At 44.4% G+C, this 17,627-nt stretch overlaps 2 protein-coding genes across 5 annotated transcripts; one reads left to right on the top strand and one right to left on the bottom strand.

The window, feature by feature from the left end:
- The first annotated feature begins 2,211 nt into the window (after nt 1-2,211).
- On the top strand, nt 2,212-6,915 carry LOC110522759 (protein FAM78B). Its single transcript, XM_036969039.1, has 2 exons — nt 2,212-4,158; nt 5,380-6,915. Exons 1-2 carry the CDS (start codon nt 3,896-3,898, stop codon nt 5,900-5,902), a joined length of 786 nt encoding a protein of 261 aa, XP_036824934.1. The 5' UTR covers nt 2,212-3,895; the 3' UTR covers nt 5,903-6,915.
- Nucleotides 6,916-8,921: 2,006 nt separating this feature from the next.
- On the bottom strand, nt 8,922-17,627 carry LOC110521496 (UDP-N-acetylglucosamine transporter). 4 transcript variants are annotated; one of them, XM_021599084.2, is made up of 9 exons: nt 17,104-17,627; nt 12,977-13,031; nt 12,465-12,680; nt 12,117-12,271; nt 11,674-11,796; nt 11,384-11,558; nt 10,712-10,830; nt 10,227-10,360; nt 8,922-10,125 (listed from the first exon to the last, which is right to left on the bottom strand). In XM_021599084.2, the coding sequence occupies exons 3-9, from the start codon at nt 12,652-12,654 to the stop codon at nt 10,035-10,037; spliced, it is 987 nt and encodes a 328-aa protein (XP_021454759.1). In that variant the 5' UTR covers nt 12,655-12,680; nt 12,977-13,031; nt 17,104-17,627; the 3' UTR covers nt 8,922-10,034. The 4 variants fall into 4 exon arrangements, with proteins under 4 accessions (XP_021454759.1, XP_021454761.1, XP_021454758.1 ...); XM_021599086.2 differs by lacking the exon at nt 17,104-17,627 and adding an exon at nt 13,266-13,734 and having other exon boundaries at nt 11,371-11,558; XM_021599083.2 differs by lacking the exon at nt 17,104-17,627 and adding an exon at nt 13,266-13,730.

Genomic DNA, 17,627 nt, shown 5'->3' with positions numbered 1-17,627 from the left:
AAGCCTCGTGGACCTAGACTTGGCGCTCCGGTACCGCCGTTCGCACTACTCTCTGTAAGTGCCTTGTGACCACAAGGCCGAGCAGTCGGAGGCCGAGCAGTTGCCATACCAGGCAGTGACACAGCCTGTCAGGATGCTCTCGATGGTGCAGCTGTAGAACCTTTTGAGGATCTGAGGACCCATGCCAATTCTTTTTAGTCTGCTGAGGCGGAATAGATTTTGTCGTGCCCGCTTCACAACGGTCTTGGTGTGCTTGGACCATGTTAGTTTGAAGGTGATGTGGACACCAAGGAACTTGAAGCTCTCAACCTGCTCCACTACAGCCCCATCGATGAGAATGGGGCGTGCTCTGTCCTCTTTTTCCTGTAGTCCACAATAATCTCCTTTGTCTTGATCACACTGAGGGAGAGTTTGTTGTCCTGGCACCACACGGCCTGGTCTCTGACCTCCTCCCTATAGGCTGTCTCGTTGTTGTCGGTGATCAGGCCTACTGTTGTGTCATAGGCAAATGTAATGATGGTGTTGGAGTCGTGCCCGGCCATGCAGTCATGAGTGAACAGGGAGTAAAGGAGGGAGCTGAGCACACACCCCTGAGGGGCCCCTGTGTTGAGGATCAGCGTGGCGGATGTGTTGTTACCTACCCTTAGCACCTGGGGGCGGCTGTCAGGAAGTCTAGGTCCAAAAGGCTTCTTAACAGCTACTACCACCAAGCCATAAGACTCCTGAACAGCTAATCAAATGGCTATTTGATTGCCCCCCCTTTTTACCCTGATGCTACTCTCTGTTTATTATCTATGGATAGACACTTTACCTCTACCTACATGTATATATTACCTCAATTACCTTGACTAACTGGTGCCCCCGCACATTGACTCTATACCGGTACCCCCTATATATAGCTTCGCTACTGTTATTTTACTGCTGCTCTTTAATTAAATGTTATTTTTATTTATATTTTTTAGTTAACACTTATTTTTCTTAAAACTGTATTGTTGAGGGCCTCCTGGGTGGTGCAGTGGTCTAAGACACAACACCTGTGCCACCAGAGATTATGGGTTCGCGACCGGGAGGCCCATGGGGCGGTGCACAATTGGCCCAGCGTCGTCTGTGTTAGGGAGGGTTTAGCCGGCAGGGATATCCTTGTCTCATCTTGCACTAGTGACTCCTGTGGTGGGCCGGGTGCAGTGTACGCTGACCAGGTCACCAGGTGTACGGTGTTTCCTTCAACACATTGGTGCGGCTGGCTTCCGGGTTGGATGTGCATTGTGTCAAGAAGCAGTGTGTCTTGGTTGGGTTGTGTTTCGGGGGACACATGGCTCTTGACCTTCGCCACTCCCGAGTCTGTACGGGAGATGCAGCGATGAGACAAGACTGTAACTACTACCAGTCTGTACGGGAGATGCAGCGATGAGACAAGACTGTAACTACCAATTGGGGAGAAAAAAGGGAGTATAAAAATGTAAATAATTAAAAACTGCATTGTTGATTAAGGGCGTTTGATTTAGGCATATTTTAGCAATTACATTTACTTTTGATGGGTATATTTAGAACCAAATACTTTTTTACTTTTACTCAAGTAGTATTTTTCTGGGTGATTTTCACTTTTACTTGAGTAACTTGAGTATGACAATTGGGTACTGATCACAGTCAAATTATTTTATAAAAGTACTTGAAGGCAGGAGTAATCTTTTACCAACTCTATGCTGATGTAACAGTACAGCTTCCGTCCCTCTCCTCGCCCCAACCTGGGCTCCTCTGCACACATCAACCACAGTCACTCACGAAGCATCCTTACCCATCGCTCCACAAAAGCCGCGGCCCTTGCAGAGCAAGGGGAACCACTACCTCAAGGTCTCAAAGCGAGTAACGTCACCGATTGAAATGCTATTAGCGCGCACCGCCACTAACTAGCCAGCCATTTCACATCGGTTACACTGAACACACTGCTTGCGTTGCGTGCGCAAGCATTGCAAAATACATGTACATGTTATTCAATCATTGCACCCACACTGCTCGTGCACGTCAACGAGCGTCTGTGTAGCCAGGGGCTAAAATATAACTTGGTTCTATTTGTGATGGTTGACACGCTGCAAGTCCCGCCTCTCTTTTTCCCTCATTTTTTAGGAGCATATACCCACGTGGGTGATTGAAAGATGAACTGAGGTCCACTCTCCAGTCCAGTTGGTGGTGGTAATGCACCTTGAAGTTGGTTGCCAACCGCCATATAAAGTCCAGAAAAGAAGAAGAAGCCTGAAGGAGGAGAGATAACTAGAAACAAACTCAGTTTACTCTTTTATCTGTGGATTCATTGTCGAAGTAGAGGACCTTGTGCATTTCAGGGAAAATACTAACCAAACCAATGTCAGTGTGTTGGCAAAGGGATCACTGTAGGATGACATTAAAGTCCCAGCGTGCCAATAATGGGGGGTGCTTTATTATTACCGTCTACATCAGATTCACTGGCAGGGGCAATCCCATGAACTGAAAGGCCATGTCAAATGTCGCTACAAGTGTAGAACCTCCCATTTGTCGTAGTTAACTGAAATTGGGCATCCTTGTCTGCTCAGAATGCCACGCCTACCTTTATTCATGTAAAGAACTCGACTGTGGTTCATCATCATGTCAAACAAAGATTAGTAAGTGCTATTTATTTTTTAAGAATATCAAGCTCTCCTGCAAAAATCGATTTAAATTTGCCTTAAAATTATATGATATAATCATACAATTATTGCCTAATCTTATTGATTGCGCTGCCTTCAAATAATGGCTATAGATTAGACAAAAGCCTGCCATTGTATAATTGGTGTGGAGTATGTCGCTCATAAAAAATGAAACCATCAATTGTTCAGGCATTCGCTATAGCCATTCAAGCTATGGAGGAAATGTACAGACTGTTACTGCCAAATAATGGACCCCGGCACTACCACGCGCTCAGTATACCTCTGCTTTTCATTGGTTCACTCATCATCATCAGCACCAGGGAAGCTGAACAGCGCCAGAGGACGCGTAGCTTTCGGAGAAAAAAGGAGACAAGACAGAATCCCTAATGAATCCTTAATGTGTCTGACTTCATCAAGCCATGCGGCGACAATTCGATACATTGATTGTCTGATTGGATAGAACTGTGGTAGGCTATATAATTTCTCTTTTCTTAAACAATTATTTTTCACCTGCTGATTTATCGAGGCAATACGCTGTTGTTCAGCCAATTCTGCAGAGAGGAAGCAAGCGTTCAATGAAAAATGCGGGAATTCTCCGCTTTGGCCTTGTTTTTATCCATCGTTTTACTGTCATAGTGAGGAATGCCGGGTGGTGTAGATTGTCAATGTCATCGCTCCGATCAAGTGCACCTTGTGAGCCGCCAGCGCCGCATCAACAAGCATCACGACCACCACCCGACGGGGACATCGACACGACGCCTCTGAGTCCGCTGCTCTCCTCCGGCTTGTGACATGACAGCCCGGGGAAGAAAGAAGAGGATCAAGCGGCACAGACCTGCAAAGCGGACGTGTGGATTTGAATACAAAGGCCGCGGGTAACAATCATTTTGAGGGGCTGGAGCCCACGGAAGCCCCGACTGCAAGAGAGGGCAGTGCCACACAGACACCGACAGGCTACACCTGCGATACGAGACATAGAGAGGATCCCATATCACCAACTGCTGTTATTTCATCTGTTCCCCTATTCCAAGATCAGGCCACCTATCTGTTTTGTCTTCGTGCGTAAATGTGGATGGAACTGATTGCGTTTTTGGATAAAATGCATTGACTAATGTGCCATTTTAACTATAGCGTCTGGATTCAATGGGACGTGACAGAGATTGATGACACATTTATCCCAAGTCCACAGTGTTATCATCCCGTCAAGTCCCCCTGACTAGAACCCTAACCTCATCATGGGCTGCATACAGAGCATCACCTGTAAGTCGCGCATCAAACGTGAAAACATAGTGGTCTACGACGTTTCCGCCACTATCGACCACTGCCCAACAATCATTGAGGAGAACTCGCCTATAGTGTTGCGCTACAAGACGCCCTATTTCAAGGCCTCTGCACGGATAGTGATGCCCCCTATTCCCCGTAATGAGACTTGGGTGGTGGGTTGGATCCAGGCATGCACCCAGATGGAATTCTACAACACCTACAACGACATCGGCATGTAAGTTGAGTTCTCCTCCTGTTTTGAATTCCCCCATCAGGAGGCTAGCTGCTGACTGTCCTCTGTCACAGGGGACTGATGCTCCACCCTCCCCCTGATGATATGTCCTAAACTGTCACCTCTTTGGTGCATTGGGCAGGTGCCAAAGCAAAGGAACAGACCTTAGTCATTGTTCCAGTGTGTGTGTGTGTGTGTGTGTGTGTGTGTGTGTGTGTGTGTGTGTGTGTGTGTGTGTGTGTGTGTGTGTGTGTGTGTGTGTGTGTGTGTGTGTGTGTGTGTGTGTGTGTGTGTGTGTGTGTGTGTGTGTGTGTGTGTGTGTGTGTGTGTGTTTGTGTGTGTGTGTGTGAGAGAGAGAGAGAGAGAGAGAGAGAGAGAGAGAGCCATCTTAAATGCCATAAATCTTTAAATCGGTTTTGTGAGGCATCAAAAATGACGTGAATGCAATGCAACAGTTGATGTATGGCTGTGTGGGTACATGTGTTGCAGAGCATTTGTGCACACAGCAGGGTAACTATGCTGTCACCATCTTTCATTCAAACGCCCACCAATTGATTCTGTTCCTGTGATTTCAGCATCAAAATAGAAACAACTGAGGAGCTAAACAACTGCTTCTAGACACATTGTGTTCACTGAAACAATGGAGGGAGAGATAGATGCACTGACACTCCCACGCTCCCTCCTCTACCGGAGACACAATCACACACCCACTGACGAGCAACACATACCTCCGCCTCCAGCACTGCCTGGGGGTATTTTTCACTGGAGGAGGCATATGTGAGGGGATGTTTAACCCTGGCTGGAGGTGGGGTGTCTGGGGGTGCAGAAAAACACAGCGTACAGACAGATGGAGTTATTCTGAGGGGGAGACAGTGGCATCAGGTCACACCAGCTGACACCCCCTCATTGGCCAACAAACAAATGAGATATGAATCTACTACTGACGCACTGAACACATACAGTATGGAGCCCTGAGGTAGAATAGAGATGGACATGCTGATTCCATTTATCACACATACAGTATGCATTTGTTTGTCTTCCTCTGTTCTCTTCGAGAATGTCTAATTCCCAAATGTGTTTGTGTGAGACACCTAAAGCCTTTTGAAACTTCTCGTGACCCTACAGTGTTACAAGCCACAACACAATGTCAATCCGGGACCAACTAAGAACAGGCTCCAACCCACCATCTGTTAAACTGTAATCTGACCCTTTGTCCTCCTGCAGGTCTAGCTGGGAGCTACCAGAGCTGTGTGAGGGTCTTGTGAGGGCCATCAGTGACTCAGATGGGGTGAGCTACCCCTGGTACGGCAACACCACCGAGACGGTCACCCTGACGGGGCCCACCTCCAAGCCCTCTCGCTTTACCGTCAGCATGAACGATAATTTCTACCCCAGTGTGACCTGGGCAGTGCCCATCAGCGACAGCAACCTTCCCCTGCTCACCCGCATCAAGAGGGACCAGAGCTTCACCACATGGCTGGTGGCCCTCAACACGGCCACGCGGGAGAAGATCCTGCTGCAGACGGTCAAGTGGCGGATGAGGGTGGACATCTTGGTGGACCCCTCCATGCCCCTGGGCTCCAGAGCCACCCTGACGGGCCGGACGCACCAGGACCAGCCCCGCGTCCTAACCCGCATGGAGCCTATCCCCCCCAACGCCCTGGGGAGGCCCAACGCCAACGATGCCCAGGTGCTGATGTGGAGGCCCAGGAAGGGCCCGCCTCTGGTGGTCATCCCTCCTAAGTAGAGAAGGAAGGAGAGAGGGAGGGGAGGTGGAACTATGGGTCCGGACATCCAGCCATGATGAGATCAATATGGACAGCTGCCTTAAATCTCCACCACTGCCTTTGAGTAGAGCGGGAGAAGACCATTGCCTGGATCGGGTATAAATACAGGACAGACCCACAGACGGATCCCTGCCTTAATAAAGTCATTTGGCTCGAGAAGCAAGGACGACTTGTGGGTGTGCCAGGCCCAGCAGGCTTCAGAGTAGGCTACACTCCAGGGGAGCAGCCCGTAACCTATCGCACACCATACTGCCTCACCGAGATGACAGAGCAGCCATCTTTAATCACAGATTGCTCTGGGTCTATGACAGTGATGTAGAGGGCTGTATCTCAAACTGGAGCCCCATTACTCTTTGGCTCTGGTTAAAGGTAATGCAGTATGTGGAGAATGCGTTGCCATGTGAGACTAGCCCAAGGTGTGAGAGGCACAAGAGTACATGTATGTGGCTTTATGGGTATAATACAGGTGGTATTGAGGTGTATAGTGTATTTTATATGTAAGAACAAAGATTGTGGTACATTTAAAGTCAGCCTTCATGCTCAGTACAGTTACAGAAAGGGATGGATGTGTTACTGGGAGAGGGGAAAGACAGGGTCTCTAAAGCAATCTACAGCAGCCCCAATGAGAACAGCAGTGTAGGCCAGGCCAGGCCAGGTAGTAGATGAGTTTCATTACAAACGCTATTATATTCATTTTCAGAAATGTTGGTAAGTGAGCTTTTATTGTTTAAAGAAATATTGAAAGAGATTTATGTGTTTTTTCACTATCTAATCATGGCATGTTCAATGACAGACATGCATTTGTTTAAATCTATCACTTGATGGTTTCATTTCAGAGAGACAAATTATATTTTTGTTGTGCAAAATGCTATATATCCACCTCACTCTCTGAGAAATAAGTAGTTACGCTAGGTTTTATAGAATGAAATGTAACAAATAGCTACATTTTTAATAAAGAAATGTACAAATGATACATATGTGATATCTTTATATATTTTATTTAAAAAAAATAATTCAACACAGTAATATGAGATCTATATGTAAAACATTTACATTTGACATTTTAGTAATTTAGTAGATGCTCTTATCCAGAGCTACTTACAGTAAGTGCATTCATCTTAAGATAGCTAGGTGAGACAACCACATATCACAGTCAAATATACAGGATAGAAACATTCCATTCGAGCTAAACAATGGATATATAGCGTTTTCCCCCAAAAAAACATTTTCATACATATCCAAAATCTATGAATAAAAAATATGAGAAAAGTTATATTTTATACACACATGAAGGTGAAAAATCATTTCTGGTGAAAAAATACAAATGTAAAAAATTGGTGGATATAGCGTTTTGGAAATCAATTTTTCAGATGCAGAAAGGAGACTGAGTGGGCCAGGCCAGGTAGTAGATGAAGAGGAGACTTAGTGGGCCAGGCCAGGTAGTAGATGAAGAGGAGACTTAGTGGGCCAGGCCAGGTAGTAGATGAAGAGGAGACTTAGTGGGCCAGGCCAGGTAGTAGATGAAGAGGAGACTTAGTGGGCCAGGCCAGGTAGTAGATGAAGAGGAGACTTAGTGGGCCAGGCCAGGTAGTAGATGAAGAGGAGACTTAGTGGGCCAGGCCAGGTAGTAGATGAAGAGGAGACTTAGTGGGCCAGGCCAGGTAGTAGATGAAGAGGAGACTTAGTGGGCCAGGCCAGGTAGTAGATGAAGAGGAGACTTAGTGGGCCAGGCCAGGTAGTAGATGAAGAGGAGACTTAGTGGGCCAGGCCAGGTAGTAGGTGAAGAGCAGACTTAGTGGGCCAGACCAGGTAGTAGATGAAGAGGAGACTTAGTGGGCCAGGCCAGGTAGTAGATGAAGAGGAGACTAAGTGGGCCAGGCCAGGTAGTAGATGAAGGGGAGACTTAGTGGGCCAGGCCAGGTAGTAGATGAAGAGGAGACTTAGTGGGCCAGGCCAGGTAGTAGATGAAGAGCAGACTGAGTGGGCCAGGCCAGGTAGTAGATGAAGAGGAGACTTAGTGGGCCAGGCCAGGTAGTAGATGAAGAGGAGACTTAGTAAGCCAGGCCAGGTAGTAGATGAAGAGGAGACTTAGTGGGCCAGGCCAGGTAGTAGATGAAGAGGAGACTTAGTGGGCCAGGCCAGGTAGTAGATGAAGAGGAGACTTAGTGGGCCAGGCCAGGTAGTAGATGAAGAGGAGACTTAGTGGGCCAGGACAGGTAGTAGATGAAGAGGAGACTGAGAATGTAATGGGCGTGTTCCTCTGCCCAGGTTTTGCTGACGCATGCCAGATCTTACAACGTGTGAATATTTTAAGTTTCAGCTAACCACAGCATTATGGTTGCGTTCCCCTGTTCAAATGTTGCATGCATCATCAACCAATGGTTGCATGCCACATCATCAACTGTGTCATCGACTGACAGATTGCCATAACAGACAGTATATGGTTAGCTGATACGTAAAATACCTATCTAAACGTAAGTTCTAGCAGGCGTCAGCAAAGCCAGGGCAGAGGAACGCTCCCTACGTTATAGCAATCTGTCAGTCGATGACACAGTTAATGACGTGGCACGCAACCATTGGTTGATGCATGCAACGTCTGAACAGGGGAATGCAACCAATATGAACTCCTCATGCTGCTCATTACTGAGGTGCAAACCATACTAGCCTTTACACTGACACACACATCCCCTCTGTGACTAAACACACATGCAGACACACACTTATGCACACATCCCCTCTGTGACTACACCCAAGTCATTATCATAAGAGGGACGAGTGGGATATTACAAACCATTTGTTTAGATTGGAGGTCATATCACATACCGTGTATGGTGGCCACTGTATGGTGACAAACGTCCATTGAGAGCCAGTCACTCACAGTAACAGATGTGCCTGAGAACAGAATGACTCGGACTGGAGGATGTAGTGGGACAACATGGGGTGGTACTTTACAGGGTTTCAGAATGGATGGGTGGGAGCTTTTGCATGCAAGCAGTGTTTTTAATTCAATAAAATGATTCAAGTAAAATGTGTCTTTTTTATAGAACCTATTTAAATCCCTCTGCAAACCTAATCATTTCCCCCCTCAGTTGCACATTGACAGTTCATGGGTGTTATGTACAATATGCGCTCAATCAGAAAATGTATTAGTGGCAAAAACAATAGGGAGTGCATCCGTTTGACTGTGTGTGTTCATATCATGGCTCAGAGCACTTGTAAAACTTCTACAAGGGAGCATTATATGACGCACAATGTTACAACCGAGTCGTGATATAGAATGATACACTCGTCTTTGACGTAGGAAACATTTCCTTTATGGACTTCGTGTTCCTAATGATTGGTAAATACAGTAATAAAGTCAACCTTCCCCACTTCCCCAAATAACACACAAATCACATTACACCAATGCGTGGAAAAGTACAGAGGTCTACAGCAGTGAAGCAGTAACATAGTTCATCAGTATGTCTGTGGAGTCTAACACATCCGGACTATTGTCACAAGTCATGAGTGAACATTATGGCCTTCAGGGAAATGCACAAGTCAGAAAACTTCCCTGCCTGTGTCTTTGTTTTATCCATCTTCATTATTAAGATGATGACAATAATATAAAGACAGGGCCCCTACCCAACCAGTTTTGACCCAGTGCAATAACCTGCCTGGCAGGTGTGTCCAGTACACTGCTGAGCTTGGTCATGACTCATGAGTCTATTTCTCTGTGGTGGCAACTTCCTGATCACACTTTTTTAGTCAAGGAACTTATTGGGCTGCGTTTACACAGGCATCGTACCGGCGTTTACATATAGCCGCGTTTTCACAGGCAGCCCAATTCTGATATTTTTTTCACTAATTGGTCTTTTGACCAATCAGATCAGCTCTGAAAAAGATCTGATGTGATTGGTCAAAAGACCAATTAGTGGGAAAAATATCAGAATTGGGCTGCCTGTGAAAACACGGCCACAGTGTCTGAGGCCCAAGTCAACAATGCCTCTAGGCTAGTGTCCTTCGCTCCTCCTTTCTCTCTTCTGCTCCACTGTTTTCTTCTCCTCTTCTTTTCTCTTCCCTGACATCCCCTTCGGTCCTCGGTGATGTCCTCTAGGCACGGCTGGAGTTGGGGGATGGCTTATCCTCGTAGCCATACAGGAAGGTGGCCACGATGACCAGTACTGCACCAAGGAAGAACACACTGGAGAGGACACAAATAAATTAAAAACACAGCATTACACGTGTCAGAGCCAAGGGACATTAAAATAGGAAATTGAAATAACCTGGCTAGAATGTGTGTACCTTGTGGGTTCAAAGTCCTCAAGCCAGAAGTAGGATATGAGTGTTGACAGGATGATGGAGAGTGACGTGGCAAAGCCCTTCAGGATGTTGTCTGCATACTTGATGACAGCTGCTATAACCAGCCCTCCTAGTGCCTAGAGAAACACACACCAGACATGGACTGGATGAGCAGAGTGGGGTAGTTTGGGCAAAACGGACACTATAATACTGCTAGGCTTATACATTTGGAATCAGATCAAGCAATATTCCCTTAGTAAAGAGGCATGGCAATATTCATTCTGCAATATTAACAGAACAAGCTTTTTCACTGAAAACAGAGTACTATTTGACCGGAGTCTGGTTAAGTGGGTAACACTCTCGCCTCTGAAACCATATACTTATAAAAAACGGAACATTATTTCTCCTCATTGGTAGCTTGCGAATTAGTATTGCATTTGGCTAAATTTGACCTAAAGCTGATAGGTGAAGTGAATAGTGAGATGTACCTGCAGAACCACCACTGTCCAGGTGATTGTGTTGTATCCCTTGAACATCCCAGATTCTCGGACTCTCACCCCATCGTATGCAAACATCCCCATCAGACCAAACACCAGGCCAAACATTCCTACAGCCAGACACACAGGTCAGATGATATGGCAGTTTGAACTGATGTAGGATTGATAGGAAAGCAGATTTAGCATTACCCTGCCCGCATTAATAAAAAAAACAATAACCTGTGGTGCTTGACTGGAAATCAAAGACAAATCATGTCTACATGCATAGACATGAATACATTCATGCCAAAAACACTACACTCATCCATTCCTTATGAGGATGAATCAAGTTTCTTCTCTGTACATACACTTGATACAGGAAACTAGCACAAGTTCACACCAGGAAATGAATCACAGGAGAATTAACACACGCTTCACACGTTCAGAGGTAAAAATAAACTCAGCAGGAAGACTCATTTGGCAGAAAAGGAGCTGAGAGACAAACAGGGTTTCTGTGCAGTGAAAAGGAAAAAAAACACTGTAAAACCTCCTTTCAAGGACCCGGTAGAGATACTGGAGCTCTGTCATAAACAACATACCTTTAAAAATAATGGGGTAATTCTGGGATGAAAAATGCCCTTATAGCAAGAAAACCCTACTATAGTAGAAACCTTTCATGCTGACCCAGTTGGATGTTGCGGACCCAGACGCTCTGTTTGGTCTCTTTGAGGATCTTCTCAAAATAAACCCCAGCGAAGCCACTGGAGCAGCAGGCCACCAGCACCGCCACCACGCCCACAAACTGGGACCCTTCAGACATCTGCTCCTTCTCAGGGGCCCCAAGGGATTCAGAGGGCCACTAGACATCGGACACACAAAAACACACACACTTGCACTAAAACAATTTAGGCACTGAAGTGTGTAAATGCAGGTTTCAAAAAAGTGGATTGTAAAGGAGTTAGAGTAGAGTTTACCTGCACAAGTGCGACCCCAGCCATGAGGATGAGCAGGGAGAGCCACTGGTACACACCCAGCCTCCGGCCCAGCATGGACACTGAGAACAGGGCTGTGGTGAGGATCTTCAGCTGGTACGTCACCTGGTGGAGAGAGACAGGGGAAAGCAGGGGACACCATTTAGAGACCATAAAAAGTACACTACCCCAGACACAAGTAGATATCCCACACAGAAACATATGCGTGTGTCCACACAATTACAAAACAGACACACACACACTCGGTGGAGGCTGCTGAGGGGAGAATGGCTCATAATAATGGCTGGAACGGAGCAAATGGAATGGCATCAAACACATGGAAACCATTTCACTCATTCCGCTCCAGTCATTACTATGAGCCTGTCCTCCCAAATTAAAGTTGCCACCAACCTCCTGTGCACACACTCCATAACAGGTTGTCTTACCTGGTAGGTGGCAGCGTCCAGGTTAGACAGAGCCACATAGAGCAGGTTGTTCTGTAGGGTGTAGATCCCAGAAAGAATGGCCAGCTTCAGGGTCTCTTTCGGCTTGTGAGTGATCTCTTGCCTCAGAATACTGTTCAGAGCCCGAACATTGTAGCCTGAGAAACACAGCCAGGCAGGAGAGTGAGAGAAGAAAGCATTTCATTGGACAGTGTATGCCATGTGTATCATGTACATATATGACTAATACAACTTGAAACTTGAGAGGGAGACAAAAGGAGGGTCAGCTTCCCTAAATGTATACTTGCACATATATTTTTAAACAGTTGTATTTTCTTTGAGGACACTCACTGTGCTCCTTGAATATGAGCAGCACACAGGTGAGGATCTTCATGAGCTCAGCCACCACCACAGCAGAGGAGGCCAGGTAGCGGGGGCCGTCCCCCTGTAGTGTGCGGGAGTAGCGCATGGTCAGCACCAGGAAGGTGGTCTGGAACACCAGCACCCACAGAGACAGGTACTTCAGCCTGGACGACACCATGTTGAGGACAGCAGGGTCACTCTGGTCTGCAGGGAGAGGAGATAATAGTTAGGCACTGCAAGGTGAGGGGGCAGTCTTAAAACATTCAAAGGAAGGACCAATGGGCCAAATGGCTGCAACTCTTGCTCCTGTGGTTGGGCACTGGAGACAAGCTTCAGTGGTGTGAAGAACAATTAGCTTACACTGACACTGTGGCCAGACAAACATGCTGGCCTCCTACTGGCTCAAAAACAGCAACACAATGCTCTATTTGTCCGCAAGACCAGGGGCACCAGCAGATACCATATATGACAGTTTCCTAGTTCATCAAAGATAAACTTACTTTTAATTGTAGTGTGGTAAGGTCCGTTTGGGCATTCCCATGATTGTAGAATCACCTTTTCAATGATTTTAAAGACAAAAGTCAGGCAACATGCATAATGACAGAAAGTCAACAATGACTAAATTAATAATTCAACTTTTGTTTATTCCGTTTAATTACAGTCAAAACAAGTGACACCTTCCTATAAAGTTGACTAGCTAGTTTATACAGGCGTCTTCTCACGTTCATCACCAGCGCCACTGACTCATCATTCTCATCCAGTTTAAAAATGCAAGGATTGCAGACCTACCTGGTGGCACCGGAAGAAGCTAGCTGGGTTATACAAAAGTTTAACTTGAGCCGTAATTCTTGAAGTGTGGGTTGTAGTGCAAGCTATCTAACGTTAGCTGCCCTGAGTAGCTAATTAACTCAGAGGTCTGTTAGCCACACATTTCAAGCAGAGTTTCTAAACCATATTGTACTGTCTTAGTTCAAGTCCTCTCGTCCATTGACCCAGGCTGGCTCACAACAACGGTATTCTACCATTGCCCCTTCATACCGACGTAATTGTCCATAATACCATAATTGTTGTCTGTGTTATTACGGTAACTATTCTAAAGGTGCAAAGACATAGCTAGCTAAATCAAAAACATTTCGTATAATTTTACTGAGGTGTGTTCGATTACTCATACTAATCGTACTATTTGTGACGTGAGTATATCGTATGCTTTATTGGTCATAATATGGATATAGTTAGTATGCCAAAAGTTCCCGGATGTGTACTAAATTCGCCAAAATACGAAGTATACAAGCAGTGGACACCATGTCCTCATCATGTCTTCTCTACTTTTGGTGGCCTTAACTTCATGTTTTGCAATTATAATATTGACAAAATTCCAGTGAAACTTTCTGCTTTTCATCGGCAGATTTTCTTGTCATGGTCCTTAATTTATAAACACAATTTTTCTCCACACAGATATAATATGGAATAATCGGGATATATTGTATACAAATACTTCTTTGTTTTTAGAATATTGGTTCCGAAATAATATCCTATTGGTGAGCCAACTGGTAAATGCAGAGGGTATTTTACTCAGTTATAAGGAATTCTTACAAGGTCCCTGTAACACCTAAAGATTTTGCAATTGTTTTAGATGCTATTCCCTCAGGTGTTGCTATGTTGTTCAGGAACATGTCAAGACCTGACCCTCAGAGCCTACCTTCTATTGACCCTGTTGACTCATCAGTAGGAAAGATTTGTTTCTCTTTTGGTCCATTCAACAACAGTGATACAAACCTTGTTTCTGCAGGATGTTGTATCTATGTTGTACCTTATGTCATGCCTTATTAGAATGGATTTATTGATAATATCTGTTGGAAAAAAGTTTGGATGTTGCCACACACATACCTACTTGTTAACAAAATGTAAAAATGTTTTTATTCACAAATATTATCCTGCCAACCACTATATGAAGAAGTTTAAGGAAAACAACTTCAATTTCTCCTTTTGTAATGACCACCCAGAAACAGTGTTGCACCTTTTTTGGCATTGTATTCATGTAAGAAAACTGTGTCAAGACATTAGTAGATTTATAATTGAACACATTTATGAAGATGTTACACTATTGTGGAGAGATGTACTGTTTAGATTCTTTACATACAATATAAATAAGCTGAAACATTTTTATGTAATTAATTTCATTATTCTTTTGGCCACATTTCATATACACAAATGTAAATTTACAAACAAAAAAAACATTTTCTTACCCTACAAAAAGAAATTGAACTATTTTAAGGCAGTTAAATACTCTTCTAACAAAAAAGCGGTTAGAATTGTAAGTGTATGTATGTCCCTTAAGGTCCTTGTGTAATTGTAATGTGATATTGTACCCCCTAGCTCGATGTCCATTGTATATAATCTATATATACTTGTTCCCTCGTGTACTTTCTGTATTGATTTGTTGTTAATAAGAAAAAAAAGCAGTGGACACCATTTCCGTGCTTTTACAGCCCATAATGCAAGTCTTCCGAAAATGGACGTGGCTTCAACGTTTTCAAATTTGAAGAAAATTGAGAAAAATATGCAGGCAAAGTCAGACGAGAGCGGATACAAATGAATTGCTTTAACTAATTATGACAAATGTTGAGCAATTTTTCAAATAAGTTACGTTGGCTGACAATTTGTTAGCAATGCTATCCTTATCGCAGTATGTATGTTATCTAGTTACCTAACTCTAGTTGGCTACTAATAATGTTACATCAAACTTGCCAGGCAGTATATTAACTATCTGCTATCTTACTACCCAACGTTTATTGACGTGATTATTCACATTATTAGCTAACGTAAACTCGTACATCGCCTTGGTCCATACAATTGCTTTATTTTAGAGCCCCAAAAACGTAATACTTCCAGATCAACTGTAATGTCAATACCATTGTAAAGCACAATTTCTCCCCTTTCCAACATAATCAATTACATGACCTACACACTGCCCGTTTCTGCATAATTCAAGCAGGCAATGAGCCCCGTCGGGTCTTTTTAAAAATGGCGGGTGGGGAAGCGAAACTAAACGTTCTTTCAACTTTAGATCCATTACCATGTCGATCAACGCTTGAATAGAAACCTAGTTCACACTCCCGATTTTGAAGTCAACACAGTCCCATTAGTTTTCTTTGTAGCCTCGTTTGAATGTTGCGGTTGCGCACATTTGCACGGAATGGGGTGAGTTTAGGTTAAGTGGTATAGCCATTGCTCGTTTCAATGGACATCGTTAATTCCGGCTATCTACTCCAATTTCAGAGTGCTCTCATCTGAGTGTGGCAGAGCCAGAATAACTGGTGAATACCGGTTGAATATGGCCGGTGTCAGTAAACGTCGGCAAAAAAAGTGGAATTATATTGTTGCCAGCAACAGTTAGTCACCAACGCTCTGGATAACATGAAAACTGCATAACATGAAAACTGCCGAACCAGCCCTGCTTAGGCCGAGTAAAATGGTCAGAGTGAAGTGTTCTCTCATTTGTGTCTGTAAGTAGCTAACCAACGTTTATTAGCGATCCCTCTTCATGGGGTCCAAACATATTAAAGCACTTGCATTACATATAATTATAAAGATAAAACAGTACATCATATAACATTACAGTACTACATATATACAATACAAAATCTTTGATACCACTATACAACAATATCCCAATGCGTGTGTCTGTACCTTTGTGTGTGTCTCTTCACATTCCCCGCTGTTCCATAAGGTGTATTTTTACCTGTTTTTTAAATCTGATTCTACTGCTTGCATGAGTTACCTGATGTGGAATAGAGTTCCATGTAGTTATGGCTCTACGTAGTACAGTGCGCCTCCCATAGTCTGTTCTGGACTTGGGGACTGTGAAGAGACCTCTGGTGGCATGTCTTGTGGGGTATGCATGGGTGTCCGAGCTGTGTGCCAGTAGTTCAAACAGACAGTTCGGTACATTCAGTTTGTCAACACCTCTTACAAAAACAAGTAGTGATGAAGTCGATCTCTCTTCCACTTTGAGCCATGAGAGATTGACATGCATGTCATTAATGTTTTATCATGATACTATTTTAAAGGGGTGCTGCCCTGGTCTGAGCCAACTGCAATTTTCCTAAGTCCTACTTTGTGGCACCTAACCACACTACTGAATACTAGTCTAGATGCGACAAAACTGGGGCCTGTAGGACTTGCCTTGTTGATAGTGTTAAGGCAGGGCAGCGCTTTATTTCTCCCCATTTTAGCTACTGTTTTGACCATGACAGTTTACAATCCAGGGTTACTCCAAGCAGTTTAGTCACCTCAACTTACTCAATTTTCACATCATTACGAGATGTAGTTGAGGTTTAGGGCTTAGTGAATGATTTGTCCCAAATACAATGCTTTTAGTTTTTGAAATATTTAGGACCAACTTATTCCTTGCTACCCATTCCCAAAACTAACTGCAGCTCTTTGTTCAGTGTTGCAGTCTTTTCAGTTGCTGTAGTAGCTGACGTCTATAGTGTTGAGTCCTCCGCATACATAGAACATATTTGGTATAACTCTGGTTCATAGGCTCATGATTACTGCATGCAACAGCTGTACTATCAACAGAGGTATTCAGGGCAATTAGGGGGACATAATTGAAGTTACTTACATTGTGTCTGCCAACGCCCCTGGGCTAATGTACAGTTTATGCAGCATTATGACGACTCATTGTCACAATGGTAAGGATTAATTGAGCTGGTCATTGAAAAATCATTGTTTGAACACAGCCTTGAAACGCTTGGGTGCTTGACTGCCGTTGAACGCTCGATCCACCCCCCTTGGCCAGAGCTCCCAGTGTGCGCTCCGAGAGCAAAACACTGAATTTATGAACTGACAATCTGACAATGATTTATGAACGCCCAGAGCGCACTCTGGCACTCCAGATTGAATTTACCAACACCCCCAAAATCGTAAAATGTCTGGCTAGTCATTTGTCATGCTAACAAGCTAGCAAGAGGTTGCATAGCAACAGCATCAACTTCTGATAGACAGGCGAAGCTCTAGTACGCTCAACACATGAACGATACCATTCGTTTACAGTATACTAAAATGAACTAATAGTATGTAGTATATACTCATTAAGTATGTAGTATACAGTATGTTAGTATGAGTATTCTAACACGACTTGTACAG

Source organism: Oncorhynchus mykiss, chromosome 30 (genome assembly GCF_013265735.2).
Source record: "Oncorhynchus mykiss isolate Arlee chromosome 30, USDA_OmykA_1.1, whole genome shotgun sequence".
Lineage (NCBI taxonomy): Eukaryota > Metazoa > Chordata > Actinopteri > Salmoniformes > Salmonidae > Oncorhynchus > Oncorhynchus mykiss.
Note: the sequence above shows the minus strand (reverse complement) of the source record. Positions and strands in the feature narration are given on the sequence as shown.

Coding starts and splice junctions, on each gene's coding strand:
- LOC110522759 (XM_036969039.1), top strand. CDS start 3,896: ATGGGCTGCATACAGAGCATCACCTGTAAGTCGCGCATCAAACGTGAA. Junction 4,159..5,379: donor ACCTACAACGACATCGGCAT/GTAAGTTGAGTT, acceptor GTCCTCCTGCAG/GTCTAGCTGGGAGCTACCAG.
- LOC110521496 (XM_021599084.2), bottom strand. CDS start 12,654: ATGGTGTCGTCCAGGCTGAAGTACCTGTCTCTGTGGGTGCTGGTGTTC. Junction 12,272..12,464: donor GCTCATATTCAAGGAGCACA/GTGAGTGTCCTC, acceptor TGTGTTTCTCAG/GCTACAATGTTCGGGCTCTG. Junction 10,126..10,226: donor GAGGACTTTGAACCCACAAG/GTACACACATTC, acceptor TGTCCTCTCCAG/TGTGTTCTTCCTTGGTGCAG.